Here is a 22,876-nt window from a genome sequence, read left to right as displayed (position 1 = left end):
TCCATTTAAGTCACCACAGATCACTGAGTAGAGTTCCCTGTGCTATATAGTAGGTGTTCATTAGTTATCTATTTTATACATAGTAGTGTATATATATATATCAATCCCAATCTCCCAATTCATCCCCCCCGAACCATGCTTTAAATAGTTAACAAAATATCTAAGTCAAAATCATCTTCACAGGATAACCATGTATCAGTCTCTTGTCAATCCACTCCACTCAGATTTCTATCTCAAGACCTCTACTGCAGTCACATTTCATCAAATCCAAGATACCATAACTTATAAGATGAACTATTATTTCCATAACATTGAGGGGAAAAAACCCAATGCCAATTAAATGGTGACTGACCACCATTTGCAAACTTATCCCTATCTCAGAGGTGTTAAAATATGAAAAAGTTTTAGAAATGAGGAAATATGGTATTCATTAATTTCACCAATGACTTCCATATTGTCAAATCTAATTGATCACTTTTAAATCACCTTACTTGACTTCTCTGTAGCACTCAACAGAGTTGATCACCCCTTCCTCTTGTTGAAATGCTTTTCTCTCTGGCTTCCAAGGCACCATTCTGACCTTCTTCTATTGCAATGTGGCTCCTCCTGTGCCAAACCTGTCCCCACCTAGTCCCATGGGTTTCAATGCCAAACACTAATGTCTAAGTCAAGGTTCTTTATTGTAATCATAAATTTTACTCTGGCCCTGCCCTTTTCACTGAGCTCCAAGCTTATCTAATTACCTATTTGACCCCTCCTCTCAAACAGGCATCTCTCTAATGTAACATGGATAGAGCTGCCTTCTCCTCAGTATTCCCTATCTCAGTAAATGGTATAACCAGTCAGCTAGCTGCTCAATCTGATAACTCAAGTCATCTTTGACTCTTCCCTTACCCTGATTCCACACATCCAATCCAAACCATCAGGAAGTTCTACTGGCTATACTTCAAAAATCCCTTAATAACCTTCCATTACTACAGCAGCATGCTAACTACCTTCCATTCCTGACCTGCTAATTCATTCTCCACACAATATCCAAGGTAATCTTTTAAAAATGCAAATCTTATCATGGTATTCCCTTGCCTACTTTCCAATGGCTTGCAACTACACTTAAGATTAAAATTCAAAACTCATCTTAGTCTATAAGGCTGTACAATGATTTGGACTTGGTGTACTTCCCCAATCTGGCAGCTTAATCTGCACTGCATGTCATCAAAAAAGATGTATGAACATTACTGTTCACAACATCATTAACTGTTTCAATTATCAAGCCAAAATAACAACAACAACAAAAAATGCAAGCAACGAGTCTTATTAATGTTGAGATCTGAAAAGAAGTTTATTGCTGCTTATTCTACAACTGTTGTGATCACTCAACCGTTGCCTATGGAATGCAGTGGGGAAAGATCAATGCTTGATTATAAAAATTTTAAAAAATAAATTTCAAAATTAGATTACTTGTATATTTTTCTTTATAAAACAATATTTTGAGACATTTGAATGATTTTATTATTGACTTGCTTATAAAGTGTTTTTGCAAATAACATGCCCCCTCAACAAAAATGATGATTCTTGCTTTATTTGTCTGGATTTATCAATGTCCAATCAAACCCTTGGAAATGTGTTACATGTATATCACATCATAAAAAAAAGGTTAAGAATCATTTTTCAAGATAACAAACAAGTCTGTGTAATGGCTAATATAAAAATGTATTGCAGAAAGTGGATGCTTTCCCTCTACCTCCACCAGGGCCAGCTGCAGCAAGTCCCTACTACCCCTCCCTCCCTACTTCAGTTGTGTTCACAGTTTAAATTTCTACTACATGAGGGAAGGAAGCAATTTAAGCTGGAGATGAGACTGGAGTTTTAAAACTGGACTAAGTTTAAAATCCTAAGAGCAATCAGAATGGTACGAAATCTGTCCAAGATGTTATGACGGGAATCCAGAATTCAACAAAGCATAGTTGAAAGTAGTGAAGTGGGGGTGGGGGCTGGGATACCATTTCTGTCAACACCCCACTGAGCTAAGGCTATTCAATTAACATGTAGAGTCAAATGTACACATAATTCTACATCATGATTTTCACTTAATAATAAAATTTCCTCATCTTAAAAAAAAAATCTTCATAAATAGGACCTAATTAAACTTAAAACCTTTCACAGAGCAAAGGAAACAGTCAACAAAACGAAAAGACAACCTACTGAATGGGAGAAAATATTTGCAAGTGATATGACTGATAAGGGGTTAATATCCAAAATAATATGTAAACAGCTCATACAACTTAATATCAAAAAACAACCAGATTAAAAAATGGGCAGAAGACCTGAATAGACATTTTTCCAAAGAAGACATACAACAGGCCAACAGGCACACAAAAAGAGGCTCAACATTGCTAATCATCAGAGAAATGCAAATTAAAACTACAATGAGGTATCACCTCACACCTGTCAGAATGGCTATCATCAAAAAGACCACAAATAACAAATGCTGGTGAGGATGTGGAGAAAAGTGAGCCCCCATACACTGTTGGTAGAAATGTAAATTGGTGCAGCCACTGTGGAAAACAGTACGGAGGTGTCTCAAAAAAATAAAAACAGATCTACCATAGGACCCGGCAATTCCACTCCTGGGCATAAATCCAAAAAAAACGGAAACACTAGTTCAAAAAGATACATGCACCCCAATGTTCACAGTAGCATTATATACAACTGCCAAGATACGGAAGAAACCTAACTGTCCATCAACAGATGAATGGATAAAGAAGACGTGGTGTGTGGCGCTGTGTGTGTGTCCCCACATACATACATACACAATGAAACACTACTCAGCTATAAAAAAGAACGAAATTTTGCCACTTGCAACATGGATGGACTTGGAGGATATTATGTTAAATGAAATAAGTCAGGCAGAGAAAGACAAATGCTGCATGTTATCACTTCTATGTGGAATCTAAAAAAACAACAAAGCAGTGAATATAAAAAAAAAGAAACAGACTCACAGATATAGAGAACAAACTAGTGGTTACCAGCTAGGAGAGGAAAGGGAGAGGGGCAAGATAGGGGTAGGGGATGAAGAGGTACAAACTACTATGTATAAAATAAATAAGCTACAAGGATATATTATACAGCACAGGGAATACAGCCAATATTTATAATAACTATAAATAGAGTATAACCTTAATATGTTGTACACCTGAAACAATATTGTACATCAACTAAACCTCAAAAAAAAATCTGCATAAATACCATTTATAATAGTTTCATAATTCCATTTTTCAGATAGGCTATAATTTATTTAACCATTACTCTATTGCAGGATATTGGTATTGTTTTCAAATTTTAATATTTGAATTATAATATCTATTTGTTCTTTTAAATATAAGTATTATTGTTAAATATCCACTAATCTATGGACAAATGGACAAAGAAAAAACAGTACTGTAAAAACAAAAACTATCTGATAACTTCTGTATTTCAAAAAACTTTAAATAAAATGAAAGAACAACAGAAGAAATTGGAGAAAAAGATGTTTGTCAAAAAAAAGGAAGAAAAATTAATATCCCCTTATATAGAAAAAGCTCAGACAAATCACCATGGAAAAAACTAGGGTCTGAACAATGAAAGGGAAAAGTAAATGAATAAATGATTTATATAAAATACAAATATGTAATAAAATATAAAAGTTCAACACCACTAGTAATTAGATTACATTAAATTTTAAATGAAAAATTATTTTCCATCTATCAAGTATAAATTATTCAATTAATCATTCATTTGCCTTTATTGAAATATTTAACACTGGTGAGTGGATGTCAAGACAGACACTTGTATACACTGCTGATGGAAATACAAAAATATAAATGATAACCTTTTGGGAAAACAATTATGTGTATCAATATAGTATTAAAGCTCCACTCATCCAATGATTTAATTCACCATCCAATGAAGAACCTATCCTCAGGAAGTAATCCAGTATTAGAGAAAATGCTTTATAAACAAAGATGCTTATCAAACTGTTTAATAATACAAGGAAAAACTTACATTATGTTTATAAAGCTGATAAAAGAATGAATAGGTACAACCATGTACGAAAGTATAAAAACACTAGAAACATACATATTAAAAGTGGTAATTTATCCTGAATGAGAGGGTAATGAAAATTTTTTGACTTTTTATAATTTTCAAATCTTTTGAAATTAGTATGCATGTTTTTATAATCAGAAAGCCAAAAGAAACACTATATCTATTAATGTATACATCTCCTCATTTAGACTGGATATTCCCTTGAAAGTTAAAGATGGTCTCTTTTCTCTCCAATTCTCAGTGTCTAGTATTGTGCCTTACAAAGAGTAGACTTTTAATAGCTACTTGTAGAATGAATTAATCTTTAACATCTGCTAATAAGGATTAGTTAGCGGCAAACCACAATTCCCCTCTCCAGAAATATCAACTTTTGCTAAAAGTTGGCATCAATTTAAAAATGAATTTTGAGAACAAGAACCATACTTGAGTTCTTTCAATGATGAACTGTGATGAATGTTTTAGTCTAAGTAAAACAAATAATCTCTGTAAGGTGATGGCTATTTGATATCTTTCAACAGTCTTTTCTTTCTCTTCGTTCTAAAAAGTAGTAAAACCAAAATGGAGCCAAAATACAGGTAGCAATGGTCAAGTAGCAGCACAGAGAGTAGGTTCTTGAATTTCTTTTGGAGCAAGATCTGCAAAACCTTGTCTTGTCATTATAAGATGAGAATTTATACACATGTTATTAATTAAATTATGAATGCTATTACAAATGGATGAGATGATGTTTTCTAAAGAATTCTGCTTAAATAAAATTCACTGTCCAAAAAGATTTATTTATTCTTTTACCTCACCTGATTCAGAAGTCATATCAAGATGTAATTAAGGACAAGGAAAGTCTCTGAAGACAATAAATAATAACTTACTATTCAAACTGAGGAAAGGCTGCTCTATTTCTTAGGTAGTTTAATAGCACTGAAGCGCCAGATAAATTCTACTGTATATATAATACTATGAAAACTCACTTGATATCACGAATTTTGACTATTTCTTACCTGGCAAAACATAGCTGTTACTTTCACAATGACTACACCCATACATTTACATTTGCTCTACTACCACCTGTAACTCACTACTTCTGCTGTTTCACTAAGGCATTGCTCTCATTACCCTTTTTTTAATTCACACAATAATACCTCTAATCTTTAAGCTGAACCATCACCTTTTTAAGAGCAGAGTCTTTACTGTTTTAAAGGTCTTATGGTAAGTAATTTCAGACATTTTGATTCATCTGAGATTATAGGTGATCAACTCCTGGATGGACCATACAGTGGGTACCCCAAGTGCTTATATGAACAAGATGTGTACAAAGAGAATATTCACTACTAATTTTAGGAAAATTGGTATACAGTGCAGAACTCACCTGAGTATAGAAGCCACTAGCTGCCTCTAGGAACAGAGAAAGGTTTGCCTGAACTTCACTCCGATTCGGGTTTGCTCGATTCTTTGCCTGGCCTTGTAGTGTTGTGATCTGATTCTTAAAGGCATGATTCCAGCTGAAAACAAAATGTAATTCTATTTGGTATAGCAGTGACTCACTGGGCAGACACTGGTCCCCCTGAGAACAAGAAAGAACTGTTTGTTATAATTATAACACACTAGACAGTAAACCTGCATTAAAGTTATTCACTTAAATAACTTTATGCTCCCCTTTGAACAAGACTAGACAAGCAGTAGAATGCAACTGACCTTAGTAAACACTTACCAAATGTTCGAATAATCAGACTGTGGCTTCAGTTATTAATCTTTTAGGGCTACTAGACTTAGAACCTATTTAGGAATCCTCATACAAAATTAGAACTACAGTAGCAAGACCAAAGTAAAAGCAAGCTATTAACAAATTTCCATACATTGCACCATTGTGTCAAAAAATATGTGAGTGTTCTGTAACAAGTGGCATGTCTGGGGGTGGGGGTGGGGGAGATTTTTTTGTAAATATTAAGCCATATCTCTTATTTCTCTAAAACTTATTTCCCACAGCACTCAGTTCTAGTTCTATTTAATAGTTTGTTTATTTCTCTTGGGGTTAATATTTTCGTTAGAGCTTGAAATATAAACTCATTTTGACATTTCAATTTTGGCTGTTCAAACTAAGAAACAACACAATGCTGAAATATGGCACACCAAAATCCTGTTATAAAATGCCTTTCGAATTGTATAGAGAATCATTTTAAATTCAGTTGTGGTGAAATACAGTCACTCCCTAATTTGGAAATCACAGGGGAAATCACAAAGAAACAAAACAAAAAAAGGGAACTAGGATGGAGGGAAGATATTACTGGCTGAAGGAAGCAAACACAGATAGAGGGTTTACAACCTACCTGGAAAGTACCTAATTCTTTATCAACAGCAGCTTTTGAGGCTCTTTTGAAGCACTGGGGTTTTTAATGATTTATGAGGGCAATCAATCACTCCCTCAGCATTTTTGATGCCATCTTATCCATGACTCTAATATCAAAAATATGGGTTTGAGTGCTTGTGATTAAGCTCTATTACTAGATCTCCTAACAATATAAAGGTTAGATGTGCTATATAGGAAAAACTAATCTTCACCACTACTTAGGGTAACAGGCATTATTGAAAAGAATATTCTTGATTTTTAATTTTCCACCAGGCTAATGTCCTTGTTCCAATTTATAAGGCAAGGCCTTCCATGAAAGACATTTATTTACTCAGTTGGGAATCTGGTCATCTACTATTTCATCCCTAATAGAAAGAATGAGTGGAATAGCCTAAATATACAAAATCTTTCTTTAGTCTTATTAGGGGGGAAAAAAAGGAAACACCTATTTATTGGATTAAAAGGAAGAACCTTCCTTACAATGGAAACACATTTTCCTTTGGGAGAAACTCATAGAATCATATTTATCAAAGAAAGCCTACTTTGTATTTCTTTTTTTAAATCATGGCTCAAATATAGGACTGAATACAATACAGAGAATCCAAACACTGTCTCTTAGTACTTGAAACACATACAAATTTGTTTTTATGGTACGCCCTGAAGACCTTAATAAAACTCAACTCTAAACATTTCTCCTCTTGCTACCTAAGACTGTATCTAAAGTAATATCAATGGTCAAATATTTTGTTCAAAAAGATCACAAGTATTAGAATTTCTTTCCTTTTTTTTTTCATTGAAAAAGTGTACTCTGAAATAGGTTAAAAAGAAACAACCAAATTGTTCTCTTCTATTCTAAAGTCTTGATGAGATTCCTGATCTTACAGGGACATCCCAAATGATAGTACTTACAGATCCTGTTCTACTTTCTTGTCTAAAGCATATTCCAAATCAGTAACCAGCATCTTCTGGTACAGGTCCTGCAGAGCCTGCCTGGATGTCCAGACCTCGGCTGGACCCAGCTTAGAATCTGAGTAACAAAACAAAAACAGAACAGTAGATGATAAACAGATAGTTAAGACCATTATGCCACACCAACGATTCCTTCACTCTCCATTCCCCAAAGCAAAAACATGCTTTAAACAGATATCATAGATAGCTGCAGAAGTTTTATACTACTACATTTCAGATGATTTTCACCTTTTGGCTAATGACTACATCTGTTTCAAAATGCTTCTGTATTTGTCTTTTAGTTTTGAAATAATGCCATGAAATGAAAAAGGCTTAAAAAAAGAGAATGGCTCACCCTTTGATCTTGGTTTGGATTTCTATGTATTCATACCATAGGAAGCCATATTCCTCATAATAAGTCACCCCATTTGAAATGATGGACTGCCAAGTTGGTCTGTTTACTCTCATAACTATATCTCTTTGTCCAAAGAAGCCTTTCTTTTTCTTTTGAATCATTTTCACAATTGTCCTTACAGAATCCTCCTGTCAGCTCACAATCCAGCAGCTGTTTGGGCATTCTGCTATTACTCCTACTCTCCTATGTATGTCAAGCCAATAAAGTCTTGACAGTGAGTGTTATTTTAACCATCGGTAGACTGCTTGCCAAGACACTTTTGTGAGCAATACGTACTTGCTATTTAATGTAAATGAGGACCAGTAGCAGACAGTGATTAAACTGCTCAAGAGGCCAAATGAGAGACTGGGTGCAAGATGAAATCAGAAAGTCAGGCTATAACTATATGTAATACCAAATTGGGGCCATATTGTCTGCCAGAGTCCTACAAGGCACATTAGCCTTTCTGATTACTAGGCTTATGAGTGCAATAATTGACAGTGAGCTGCCTCAAGAGAAGAACTTAATAATGGACTTTGCAATTATATATTTCCGGCTGCTAGTTAGCCTGTCTGGTTGCATTTAGTATTTTGCCGCTGCACAATGGCATAATCTTCACTCTCCTTTAGGTCTGCTATTAGTATCTACAGCCAGCATAATCCTGTTCTGCATACAGAAACTCCCAGACATCAGAGTTAATCCTTACAAGAGTTTGCTGGCTCCTAAAAAATAGGGCCTATTTTTTGGTATCAGGTTCTCGGTCCCTTCCTTATTAAGCTTTTAATGACTAAATAAATAGATTTATAGATTTATTCAACCCTGCTTCAATTCACTGATTGCAGGAAAAGGAATGTAAGGGATCATTAACTCTGACCTATCAGTGAGACTGTCATTTAAATGAGCAGACTTAGTATCTTAAGGACAGGTCACCTTCTGGGCAGGTCAAATGTCCCCTACAAAAGTCAAACCCTAAGCCTACTTACTGCGGGTGTTCAAGAGTTAAGAAAATGTAAAAGGTATATAGATGGCTTAACATTGTTCCATGCACAATTTCTGTCACGCAATATAGATTATGCTTACAATGCCAATACAAGAGCATAATACAGTAGCTCAGAGCTGACATCAGAATCCATAGTATGGAAGATGATGACAGTTATGTTAATAATGGGAAGAACTATAAACCTATAAAAAGTGTTTTTGGTTTTTCCATTATTTTTCTTGAGCAAGATGACAATGAGATTACCTAAAATTCTTAGAACATTAGCCTGCAATTCTAGAGGTTGAGAAAAAGAGATCTAAATAGCCCATTTCCTCTTGGTTGTAAATTTTGGCAGGTATGCTGCTTACAAGTTTAACTCTTTGCAGGTTTCACTGCAGAACTAAAATCTTCAAAAATTAGCATGAGATCCATTAGCACTTATTTTTTTTTACATTTTAGGATGGTTATAGAAAGCGTATTGCTGTTATGCTGTTATAGAGAACATATTGATCACTACATAGTTATTGCCATATATTTCCTTATTTTGGAGTTAAATTCATCTGCTCCTTTTAGTGACTAATTCCAGTTATCCTTTCAAAAACACCTTGGCTGTTACTCAAAACAAAAAAGGTGAGAAAAGAAAGAAAAGTGGCAAGGTAGCTCATTCAATTTCAAGGACTTTCAATTTGCTAGAGTTTTCCTGCAAACATTTTTTTCTGAAGGTTTACCTACTATTCAAGTTTGGGGAATTATAAACACAAAGATATAAATCTAATACTATGAGATATTTGTGTTTATATGGTATATGAATTATTTTTTCTGTATCTCTTAAGTAGCTGATAAATAGTTTGTAAAAATTAAATGAGTATATGCATTAAATTAAGTAATATTCAACTCAGTGTAGCACAGATAACATAAAAATTTTGACAAGCCATCTAAGTAAGAATTCAAAGTATAAAAACAATAAATATTTAAAATAAATAGTAAGTTATCATCCCCTCTGGCAACCAGGACAGTACTACAAGTAGTATAATAAGATGATACACTTCCCTTAATTTAATGGTATAAAATAAGTTGTGAAGAACAAAAGAGCCAGCGAATACCTGTCATGTCAGCCTTCAGGACTTCTGCCTGCCTAAAAAAGGGAAAAAGAACCTCAGTTAGAAACAAACTAGGCTCACCCAACATAAGTAACACTAAAAGTTAAGTAAAATTATATATGACAGTAAGAATGTATAACAGCTCTATTTGTGGCACTGCAAATAGTGTCCCTGCTTTAATGTTTAGAGTAGCATTAGATCTTGGCAAATTGATGCCATTCCTTACAAGTTCACAGGGTCATCGTGAACTCTTCTACTGAGTGGAGTTCATTTTCTTACTGTTTACCTCCAAATTTTCCTTCCATGAGGCCAGGAAATTCTATGTTTCTCAATTCACTAGCCACTATAACTATTTCAAATCTCCATTCTCCTCAATTCTTTTCGGCAAAGGACAGCCCCATACCTCAGGAAAAACAATGCCCAGTTACTAAACGCTTAGAGTCACAGAGCCCTCTTCTTTCTTACTCTTGTTAAAATACTAGCAGTACTGCATCTCTTACTTAAGACCAGTAATTACACTTAGGTATGCTCTTTCTAACCTTTTTAAGGACTTCTGCTCCTTTAATTACTCTCTCCCCTCTTCCAATAATTTAAAAACTTCCCTCTCTATTGGATCCTTCTCACAGTATTTAAACATGCCCTATTCTCTCACAGATTTTAAAACCTTCTATCCTAGATTTTCCCCTAGCTGCTGCTTCTTTTCTCTCTCCCAAATTCTTCAAGAATTGCCTATATTCAAGAGGTCCAAAACTGAACTCATGACCCATCCCCACCCCCATCCCTGGTTCTCTTTCTAGTGATTTGTACCTTAGCAAATGTATCATGGCTTTCCAGTTGTGAAAAGCAGACACCTGGAAGTCATCCATGATAACATTCTCTCAAATCCCTCGTAATCTATCAACTCCAAAAAAGTTTACCTACCAAATACATCTTGAATCTGTAGCTCTCCCTTTACTTCCTCTTCAGTCACTATAATTCAAGTTACAACCATCCCTTGCCTGGACTATTGCAAAGCCACCAAATTGTTTTCTCCACTTCACTCTTGTCTCATTTCATTCTGCTCTCTCCACTGATATCAGAGGGATCTTTAAAAAAATGCAAATCTGACCTCACCAATTGCGCACTTAAAACCCTTTAATGATTTTCCACTGCTTTTAGGGGTAAAAACCAAGATCTTTATTAAAGTGGTCTACAAAGTCCTCTGTAACTGAATAGAGTCTCTGTACTCTACTTCTACCATTATTCTCTTCTCTCCTGGGTCTCTGTGTTCCAGCCCCTGGACTTCTTTCTGGATTCTCCAATGTGCTTGGCTCCCTTGACGCTCAGGGCCTTTGTAAAGAAGAGTCCCTTTGCTAGGAATACATCTTCCTCCTTTGTCTGGTTAATTACTCATCCTTTGTCTCAGTAGAGACATTACTTCCTCAGGAAGCTTTACTTGAACCCTGCATACATGAAGGATATTCCTGTTTTATGCTCTCAAAGCACTTGTATTTTTTCTTTACAGTGTGTATCACAGATTTTAGGAATGCTCACCATCACAACTTCTTTGCCTACATAGTGGGCATTCAATACATATTTTTTAAGTGAAGAAAGGAAAAAGGCTAAATTATTTTCATATACTCTAAAAAGGTAAGTATATAAACTTACGAGATTTCCATTTTTAAAAACAAAATTTGACATAAAAGCTAGAGAATATTTAGAGATTCTATAAGTTTTACTGTAAATGCTTTATGTAATTTATTATTTGATAACAATTGTGAATTTTAGCTTCATCAAAACATAACATGAATCTTTTTGTTTTCTTAGCTTTTAAAAAGATATCTATATTTTTTAAAAATTAAGCTTTCAAATAGAATCACAATAGGATGATATAGAAACCACAAACCACAAGAACTATCAATATAAATGAACAATACCAAATAAACAGCTACACTTAGTCCTAAAAGGTAACATCACATCAAATTCCATTATCCATAAAGCCTAGTTTGAGTGTTAAACTTTAGCCGTAAAAAAAAAAAAAAAAAACACCTCACAAAGTATTTGATTTATGCCCTTAAAACCTAAGATCAGGGGCTTCTCTGGTGGTGCAGTGGTTGAGAGGCCACCTGCCGATGCAGTGGACACGGGTTCATGCCCCGGTCCAGAAAGATCCCACATGCCACAGAGCGGCTAGGCCCGTGAGCCATGGCCACTGAGCCTGTGCGTCTGGAGCCTGTGTTCCACAACGGGAGAGGCCACAACAGTGAGAGGCCCGCTTACCGAAAAAAAAAAAAAAAAAACCTAAGATCATACTTAGGAATAGCACACATCCTAACCTACCAACAACCTCCTCTCCTCCCCTACCCCAAAACCCTCCTAAAGTACTAACTTATGAACCTTATACTGAGACAGCCAACCTTACTTATGCATCTCCACTGGATTCAATACCTTTCATTCTGAGCTGCCAAGTTACAAAGGACTTATTTCACAATGCTTCCATATGTTAGCTAAAAATACATACTCTAGTTTATACAAGATACACTTAGGATCATGTGTCTAATGATTGCTTTCTCTTTCCAAACAAGATTTGCTTGTAAAGATGAATAAATGTCATCTTGGTATGCTAACATCTGCCTAACGAGGATACCAATTTCCAGTCAAATGAAGATCATAATGAGCATATAATAGGAACTATTTCCAAATAATCTGCTTCTCTGATGGGCCATCAGTAAGAGAAGAACTATAATTCTACCAGTTTCTGGAGCAGGCTTCTAGGCTTTGATAAACAAAGATCAAAATTTCACTCTACATTTTTATACACTATAATCTGCCCAAGAAAAATGTAAAACTAAAAATCCAAACACTAACAAAAGTGCAAAAATGTCATAAAAACTATCTGACACGAATGTTCAAGCATTTTGAAATTCCAAGAGTTCTGATTCCTTACTAACACAGGGGAAGAGATGCTCTTCTGTGCACAGTTCTCTCCTAGGTTCTGAAAGAGACATGTGTTAATGACTAAAATAACCTTGCTAAATTGAAATGGTGAAAAGCTAGCTAAATGGAAAATGTAACAACCCTGGGAGATAGCTACTATGATTCTCATCCCATAAACAAGGAAGTTGAAGCTCTGAAATAATTTGTCCATAGTCACAAAGCAATTAGGTACAATTAAGTACAAACTTAGTTCTTTCTGACTCCAAAGTCCAAGTCATTTCTATTTCTTTTAAATTAGAATAAAAAAATTCTATGACATAAAAAGCTAACGTAGACTTATCTAGGTTCAGTTTTGTGCTCTGTCGATTAAACCCTAACATTTAAGACAACTAGTCTAAATTACAAAATCGGTTCAGGGACTTCCCTGGTGGTCCAGTGGTTAAGAATCTGCCTTCCAATGCAGGGGATGTGGGTTCGATCCCTGGTCGGGGAACTAAGATCCCACATGACGCGGGGCAACTAAGCACGTGCGCCACAACTACTGAGCCTGTGCGCGGCAAACTACAGAGACCACGCGCTCTGGAGCCCACATGCCACGCACCGCAACAAAGAGCCCACGTGCTGCAACGAAGGGCAACCAAGATCCCACGTGCTGCAACTAAGGCCCCACACAGCCAAAAATAATAAATAAATAAATTAAATAAACAGATATTTTTAAAAAGACCACATTAGGAAATAAATACCTGGGATTTTTATCAAAAGGACCACAAGAAGTAAAATTCACATTCTAGTGCAGTGGTCAGCCTGTGGATGAAATTCCCTCCTTCACACTGGATCAATTTTTATAAATAAATTTTATTGGAACAGTCCCGCCCATTCGTTTACATATTGTCTATGGCTGCTTTCTGCTACAAGAGCAGAGGTGAGTAGCTGAGACAACAATCACATGTCTCACCAAGCCTAAAACAGTTACTATCTGGGCCCTTTACAGAAAATTCTGGCTCTCCTGCTTCAGGGAGTACTTCATCAAAAATGAGAAGTCGAATATGTGTAAGTTCCCAAACCAAACAGTTTTCCCATATGAGGAATCATCAATAACAGTTTCCTCAGACTAAAGATCTATTTTTATTTGTTAATGTCATAATCTTGTCACAAAGAAGACTATGTTAAAATATAGTCTCATGTAATCAGAAAGTTAGTACTTGTAAGCCATGCTATATTTCTGATGGAATTAATTTGTAAATTGCTTAAAACATGGTTAGGTTTATATATTATTATCCACTAACTCTTCCTTTTTCTGTGTACCAAAAATACCCATTTAGATAGGTGAGAGGGTTAAACTAAAAATTATCTCACAAGAAAAGGAATCCCTATTCTCCCACCCCTACACAACTCTTAGTTTTTTTTAATAATGTATAATATACAAGAAATCAAATCAATAGATATGTGATCTTATACCAACTGCTTTCATAAAGATTAGCACAAAATTGGCTATTTGATTATTTTACGTTTTTATAAAGAAAAAATACTACACCTCAATGACCTACTGGTTTTGTTAAAGACCAATATTGTTAAAGATTAACGTTACAATGCTTATATAAAGAGACAATAGTTTTTAAATGTTTCCTCTTGGCTTCTAGAAGGTGTGGCCACATGAGATCCTTTTTATTCTTACTTTAAGCTAAAGGAATTAATGAAAAGAATGAATGAATGAAGAATCCAAGAAGTAAAATCATCATGCCTTCAATAATAAAATAGCACTATTAAATAGTTATAAAATATAAAGCTTTCAAAATACTAAATATATTGTCTCAGTTCGTAAATAAGGGAAATTAAGCATTTCTATCAAACACTAAAAGAGAAAGTCATTAAAAGACTGAATAAAATTTGAAACATTCAGTGATAATCAAATACGTTTAAAGCTAACCATCTGAAACAATACTCTTGGAGAGAACATGATCATCAAGATCTATAAATACATTTAATGCATTCTAATGCACTAGGTATATACTAAAATAGCTTACACTATATTTAGCACTTATTATTGCCAGACACTGTTCTAAAGTAAGGGCTTTCCACAGGGTAATCATTCAATCCTCACTATGTACTATTATTGCCCCCACGTTATAGCTGAAGAAACCCAAGGAGATAGAGATTAAGTAACATGCCCAAAGTCATCAAGTTAGCAAGTAGTAGAGGTAGCATTTTAACACCCTGATTCCAGAGGCTAACTCCTAACCATTGTATCATAGTTCCCCTGTTATAAAAGGCTGTAAAGGGAAAAAAAAAATGGAATGTTTGATAGTAATTGCCCAAAGAATTGGGGTTTTCAAAGGTTAAACATTTTATGGTAATTTTTTAATAATGTCACTAGAGGAAAAAAACTAATGGTTATCTTCTTTAACAAATAGCTTGATTATACATAGCACTGATATAACAATGCAAGGTAACAAATACAGGATAATCTCTCTTATGATCACACATTAATATTCATGGTTTAAAAATATAGGACATTTCCAAATCAGGGGCCGATACAATGAAGGATTCCTTTTACCTGGCCTTCCAACCCCCTTTCTCGTATGAGCAGAACATAGGAATATAAGCCAATATCCTCTAAACTCACAGTTGTTACGGAAAGGTAAATCAGGCTCTTTTGTTCTGGGAGGTAATGCTAGAGCAACTTTTTTTTGGAAATTTAAATAAAAGCCACAGCAGGTTTTATTTCAAGATAATTTGTTTACCTATTTCCATAAAGTACTACGGAGTATTTGGGATAACAGTAGCCAACAATTATGACCATAAACATAATAACCTAATGATAATTATTTGTGTTAAATAACAGGCCAGACAGTAGACACTATAAGGTGAGTGTGTGCTTACACATGCAGACACACATGCACATATACACTTAGATCTTTAAGATATCACCAAGTCTCATGGCATTAATCAGAAAAAAATAAATCACATCACTCTACTGTTGAATTTCACATAGAAAAGAACATCTAGGGAAGATGCTGCTCCTAAAGGAGCTTTTCTCAGTAAGGGATAATAAAAATACTAACTTGCTTTCTCTCTTTATGGAACGTTTTGGCATGAATTTTCAAATCTCCTGACACTCCACTGCTCTATATTACAACGTTCACTCTACAATCTATACAATTTGAATATGTGTACCTAGTTTTATAAAGGGCCATTTCTGGTCTGGGAATCTCAAAGTATGAGAAGGAGTTATTCTTCCAGGCAGAGAAAATATCACAACAATAAAAACAAAGCTGGGCTTCCCTGGTGGCGCAGTGGTTGAGAGTCCGCCTGCCGATGCAGGGGACACGGGTTCGTGCCCCGGGCCGGGAGGATCCCACATGTCGCGGAGCAGCTGGGCTCATGAGCCATGGCCGCTGAGCCTGCGTGTCTGGAGCCTGTGCTCCGCAACGGGAGAGGCCAGAGCAGTGAGAGGCCCGCGTACCACAAAAAAAAAAAACAAAAAACAAAGCTAAGCCAGTGAAGGAGGTAGATTGATGGATCAAATGCACGGTAGGAAGCTACAGAAGATGAGCTGGAGAATCAAGGAAGAGAGCAGACTGTGAGGCCTTGTATGACATGTTAAGGAGCTCAGATTCTATCTTTTAACTACTAGGAGAACAGTGCTGAGTTTTAAACAGGGGCACAGCATTGTCAGAATTGCATTTTTAAAAGACTACAACAACAAGATGCATGGAAGGTGGATTTTAAAAGGGCGAGACTGGAAGAAAGGAAGTGATAATACAGATGAACAGAAAAGCCTCGATTCAAGAAATATCTGGAAGTAAAATCAGCAGGAGAAAAATAAAGCAGAGGAAACAGTCTAAAATCATTCCCAGATTGTTGGCTTGGACATCTGGGTATTTGACAAAGTGGGGGTGAGCAAGCAGACACTTAAAGATGAGTGTCAAGCACAGGGGAGACATCAAGACCAGGGATACAGTGTTGGAGTGATCAGCACAGCGATGGTAGTTAAAACCGTAAGAGTAAATGTAATTGCCCAGAAAGGCAGAGGGGTGGTGCTAGCTCCCTATCTTCATTTTTAAGTGGCAGATAAAAGAAAGACAGCCCATGAAGAACACCAAGAAGAAACTACAGGTGTACGAGAGCAAGAGAAGAGTGGTATAGGGAAAAGAAGAGGATAAAAAGGAAGAGTATTCAACAATCTCAAAGGCAGTGGGTAAGTACTATAAGGATTGGAAGGTGTGTTAGATTTGGTGAAATAAGAGTCAACAATAGCCTTGCCAGACAAAGAAAAAATGTCAAATTGCAGTGAGAATGAGGAACAAATGAGAGGGAGAAGTTTAAGGCAACTCTTAAGACACCGGGATGTGAAGAGAAAGAGAAGGGGGCCATGGGTAAAGAGACGTTGCTTTTTTTCAATGGGAGAGACTTGAGCATGTTTAGAATGAAGAAAAGCTAGGAAAAAGGAATAGCTTGAAGATATAGGAAAGAACAAAACTAACAGAGCATGATTCTGGAAGAGATGAAAAGACATGAGAATGTGAAAAAGACAGGAGGCAAGACTGGCTTTGAAAAAGAGGCAGGATGAAATTGGAGGAAGGTAAGATTAGACAGAAATACGCTAGGAAAATTTGGGAGTAGTGCAGGGTGGAGAGATGTCCAGAAAATTCACTGCTACATTGCCTCAAATTCAGAGATAAAGTAGGAGAATCAGATCAGTGTCTGAAACTAAGAGGGAGATTAACTGAGGAGAATGGTAAGTCTCTGAGCTAATTACAAAATGAATAGGCAAAAGAACCTGAGAAAAAGTGATGAGTGCCATATGAATTAGACACAATGGAAAAATGTGAGGAAGAAGGTTCCCTAACACAGAGAATAATGCCTGGTACGTCATAGCTGTTCACTAAAATGTCGCTGAATTAATGAATGGTACAATGTGCATCATACTTGAGGCAATTTTATGTAACACAAAATGATACAGAATAAAAAAGACGTGGCCCTGAATCTGGGTTTTTTACATATTAGTAGTGCTACCTTGGAATTTCTTTCCAAGAAACTTCAATTTCCTCATCTATAAAACAGGGATACAAACTCCCTTTCAGAGTTGCTATCAGGAATAAATAAGACAACAGGTAAGTTACATAAAAGAACATGAGTGATAACTCCGAGAGGGAGGGTTAATCTGACTATGACTTGAATACTTCAGTGACCACCAAATTACTTTTGCTAATCTAGTCACTGACAAAGGATCCTTTCTGAAGCAACACACTAGGTTGAAGAAGACAACATTCCAAGGTGGAGGTCAAAAATCCTAGATACCATCACATAAGGCTAAGTGACAAAAGAGAAACTGTTTGAATGTAATAATGACCGCATTCTAGTATGCACATAAAATAAAACCAGAGATTGATACATAAAAATTGCAAAGAATTTATGGTATTGTACTTTTTGTTTCTCCCCAAACATTAGCTTTGATTATATAAAACTTAAAAACTCACACAACTAGGAAGTGGTAGAACTTGGGTTCCACCCTGCAGTCTGGTTCCAAAGCTCATCAGCGTTACACAGTAAAGCAAGTCTTCTGGAATGGCCTGGCTATAGGTGTCACTGTCATAGTATCAACTTGTAGGGGCAACTAGCAGTTCTCATTTAAAAGCCCCATCTCTAAGATCAAGCACCTTCACACTGTCATTTGAACTGATACAAGCTGCTGTGACAAGAGTTACCTGCAGAGGGCTTCTCATATACCATCATATACCTATTCTATAGGCACCTAGGAGGCTTGACTGCATCCAGGCTGACATATAGAACCAAGAACTGATGTTCCCTGCACTCAAATGAAATGCAATATATGTAACCCAAAACATAGGAATTTTTATTTTAAAGGATAATCTACAAGATAAAGCACATGTCCCTATGCTTATCATAAATATTCAGAGACCACATATATAAACATAAACATTTCTTAAATTTAAATGTTTAAAAATTTTCCTTGAACTATAAGACATAAACGCTCATGACAAAGTAAACATGCCAAAGTTCTTATGAAGCTACATAAGTTTAAAAAACAAACAAACAAAAAACCCCAAACCATTAGCACTCCCCTCCCCCATCCTGGCCAATATCAAATGCTTCAGAAAGCTTCTAATTCTTGTACTAGTGTTCATAGTGTATGAATACTTTAACATATATCTCTAAAAGGAATACAAACATGTAGAAATCCCTTGTAATTTTCATCCTACCTAATATTACTTGATTTCAGATGCTCCTCTGATTTCAAGTTTCCGGTCCTCATCTGGGACTTAAATGAAACGTTTTCTCCCACAATGACTATCTGCAAGAACATCCAATTTCTCATAAGGTAGAATGGTTTAAGACATTCTAGATAGAGGAGAGGAGGAAAATATGAGTTAACCCACAATAACAGAGAACCCCCTTGAAGAAAGTTAAATTTTCTCTTTATTTAAAATGATCTAATGTCAAAGGCAAAGGGAAAATATCAAAGCTTTTTTTCCTTTTTATATTTAGTTTCTTTAGAATACACATTTAAAAATTCTGTTTTGTATATTTCTACAATTCTAGTTTGGGATCAAAGTGTTATTCTAATCTCCCTCCCTGCCTGCAAGTTGAGTGATCTCTATAAGGCAGAAACCAGTTACCCAGCAGGGCTCTTGCAGCACCAAGGTGAGAGTGCCCTGTAGAACACAGGAGCAGATGGTTGGTCCAAACTGGACTGCTTATGGAAGGAAAAACATGTAAAGTAATTAAACCACATTTATAGATGGTATAAATAATGCTTACATTCTAAGACCAGCTGAAAATGGCAGGTTTTAGATCTTCATTCACTCACTGAACAATGATTTGGTCATTTCTATGTACTAGATACAGTGTTAAGGACGAAGTATACAATGATGAACAAAACAGATTATAGTTCCTACCAGATTTAAATTCTAATGTGGACACAGACCAACAAGGAAAGAGGAAGCAGTAGAAAGTAGTGGTTAAAGGCATGGGCTTGGGTATCACGCTGCACTCAACGGCATGCCGGGAACAACTCAAGCCACAGGAAAGACATAACACAATTTCTTAGAGACATCAAGTTAACTCCAAGATTTGGACAAAATAAATTAATTATTATTGAATACTGATAACTGCTTACATTTAGAATTATTATGTAGCAGATTCTATGCTAAATGTTCTATACACCTGATCTCACAGAATGGGAATATAAAATGTAGTAGTTAAGTACCTTATATTCAGACTGCCTGGGTTCTAACTATGCTCTGCCACTTATTAGCTGTATAACCTTAGGAAAACTGCTTCTCTATGCCCCAGTTTTGTCAGGAGTAAGAAGGAGATAATAAAAGTACCTTCTTCATTGAGATGTTTTGAGGATTAAATGAGGTAACAGAAATAAAACACCTAGGATTGTTTCTTGTTAAATAAGCCCTCAAAACTGTTAGCTATTATTGTCATTATTATCATTATAGGTATTATTACTCTTCCCAAAAATCCTAAGATGTAAATGTTATTATCCTCATTCTAAAATGAGGATACTGAAGCTAAGAATGCACATTAATCAATTCTAGAATAGAAGACAAAGTTATTCATAATTTTTAACAATAAAACACCAGTCTTAGAGAAATTTCAAACATGCAGGAGGTCTATGTGGACTTTGGCTCCATACTTCCAAAGCACGTGACTTTAGCTGTACTTCAGTGAAAAAGACTGGGAGAAAATACCTCATGACAAAACCCAACCTCATTAGTATAGTCTCATGAATGCCATAGGGGTTTGTTTAAATATTATAAATGTTTAAAAGGTCCCTGAATGAAAGAATAAAATTTAAAGTGAATATATAAAGAAAACTAATAATCACTGGGAACCTAGGTAATTGACAAGTGGATTACATAAACCATTATCGATTTAATTTTCATAGCAACCTGAGGTAACTACTATTTTTCCAATTTTATAAATAAATAAAGAAACAAAGGCTCAGAGATTTTAGGAAATTTGCCCCAAATCACAAAGACAGTGGGGTTCAAATCCAGGTGTATCAGAATTCCAGAACCTAAACTTCGTTTATTCATTATTCCATGATGCAATACGGACCTCAATTTTCAACAATTCACATGTTCAAAACTAAACTGTGGAACTTCCCTGGTGGTGCAGTGGTTAAGAATCCACCTGCCAACGTAGGGACACGGGTTTGATCCCTGGTCTGGGAAGATCCCACATGCCGCGGAGCAACTAAGCCCGTGCCACAACTACTGAGCCTGCACTCTAGAGCCCACGAGCCACAGCTACTGAGCCTGTGCATCACAACCACTGAAGCCCGTGCGCCTAGAGCCCATACTCTGCAACAAGAGAAGCCACCGCAACGAGAAGCCTGTGCACTGCGACAAAGGGTAGCCCCCACAAGGCAACAAAGGGTAGCGCAACTAGAGAAAGCCCACGCACAGCAACGAAGACCCAATGCAGCCAAAAAAAAAAACACTAAATTGTGACTATTTTATTGCTTATGATTTTATTCAGAGTTTGCCTATTTAAAAGCATAAGACCCACCCATATTCCCCTTTTCCTTAAACCTGAAAAACTCTTCTCCAGGAAATCTTATTGGTTTTAGCCTCTGGTACACATTCTGTCCCAGAGGTCTCTCTAGTTCTTCTTCCCACTCTCTTCCTCCTCATCACAATGCAAAACAAAAATCCTAATTTCTAGAAATTTTTGATTAATAAGACAATTGACAACACAAGTTTACTATATTTTCTTACATAAATTATATAGGAAAAATAAACATACACAGACTTCAATGGCAACAGCAGAACATTCCTTGGAGTGACCCTAAGTCATCACTACAAATAATTTGCACTGCAATTATATAGCTATTCATAGAAAGAGTTCCTGAATACATGGTAAAAAAGGGGAGATGATATCTTTGTGGACAAATCTTCATGCTATACAACTTTCTTAGATACCATCTAAAATAAAGATCAAACAAATTTTATTATACTCTCCCACACTGCTCCCCAAAGGAAAGATATAGCCTAGCCTCACTGTGATTCCAGCATCACACAAAACCCACTTTTTAAGTTCTTCTTTGCTAAACAAGAAGACAAAAAAAAAAACCTCTTTAGTTGCAACATGTACAGTAAATAACATACAATTTTATAGCATATTAACAAAATCAAATTACCAGCTGACTTAGGCAACAGATCCAAAGAAATTAAGAGTTTATACCATATCTGGTTCATATCAATTACACAAAAAAATATCTGAAAAGTTAATGAAGGAATATTTTCCAAATCTGATGAAAGTTATAAACCCAGATATCTAAGAAGCTCAATAAACTTTGAGCATTTGAGCACAAAAGAAAACCATACAAAGGCACTGTAATCAAATGGCTGAAAAGCAATGATAAAGAGAAAATCTTAAGAGCAGGCAGAGAAAAAAATAAAGATAAGAATAATGGCAAAATTCTTATCAGAAAAAATGCAAGCCAGAAGATAATGGAATAATATCTTTAAACTAGTGAAAGAAAAAAAAACAACAAACCCCAAATCCTATCAATCTATAATTTTATATCCAGCAAAAATATCCTTTAAAACTGAAGGTGAAACAGATATTTTTAGAAACACAAAAGGTGAGAAAATTTGATGCCAATAGATCAATACCATAAGAAATATTAAAAACAAGCTCTTGAGGCTGTTAGAAAATGGTACCAGATGGAAACCTGGAACTATACAAAGAGATGAGGAGTGTCAGAAATAATAAACATGTAAGTAAATGTAACTTTCTTCTTCTGTTTTTTTAAAATTTATTTATTTAATTTTTGGCTGCGTTGGGTCTTTGTTGCTGCGCACAGGCTTTCTCTAGTTGCGGCGAGCGGGGGCTACTCTTCATTGCGGTGTGCAAGCTTCTCCTTGTGGTGGCTTCTCTTGTTGCAGAGCACGGGCTCTAGGCACGTGGGCTTCAGTAGTTGTGGCACACAGGCTCATTAGTTGGGGCTCGCGGGCTCTAGAGCGCAGGCTCAGTAGTTGTGGCGCACCGGCTTAGCTGCTCCGCGGCATGTGGGATCTTCCTGGTCCAGGGCTCGAACCTGTGTCCCCTGCATAGGCAGGCGGATTCTTAAC

At 35.9% G+C, this 22,876-nt stretch overlaps 1 protein-coding gene across 9 annotated transcripts in view; it reads right to left on the bottom strand.

The window, feature by feature from the left end:
- Positions 1 to 22,876, bottom strand: part of SMG7 (SMG7 nonsense mediated mRNA decay factor) — a 70,207-nt gene that overhangs the window by 28,756 nt on the left and 18,575 nt on the right. For 6 of the 9 annotated variants that reach the window (XM_082663460.1, XM_082663464.1, XM_082663461.1 and 3 more), the window contains exons 2-5: positions 18,986 to 19,124; positions 9,849 to 9,880; positions 7,334 to 7,451; positions 5,447 to 5,579 (exon numbers count right to left, since the gene is read on the bottom strand). In XM_082663460.1, the coding sequence (XP_082519586.1) occupies positions 5,447 to 5,579; positions 7,334 to 7,451; positions 9,849 to 9,880; positions 18,986 to 19,101 (399 nt within the window). In that variant the 5' untranslated portion in view covers positions 19,102 to 19,124. The remainder of the gene's footprint in view (positions 1 to 5,446; positions 5,580 to 7,333; positions 7,452 to 9,848; positions 9,881 to 18,985; positions 19,125 to 22,876) is intronic. The other 3 variants (XM_082663462.1, XM_082663466.1, XM_082663465.1) reach the window with 1 other exon arrangement.

This window comes from Grampus griseus (genome assembly GCF_964374135.1).
Source record: "Grampus griseus genome assembly, chromosome: 1".
NCBI lineage: Eukaryota > Metazoa > Chordata > Mammalia > Artiodactyla > Delphinidae > Grampus > Grampus griseus.
This window is presented reverse-complemented; position numbering and strand designations above follow the sequence as displayed.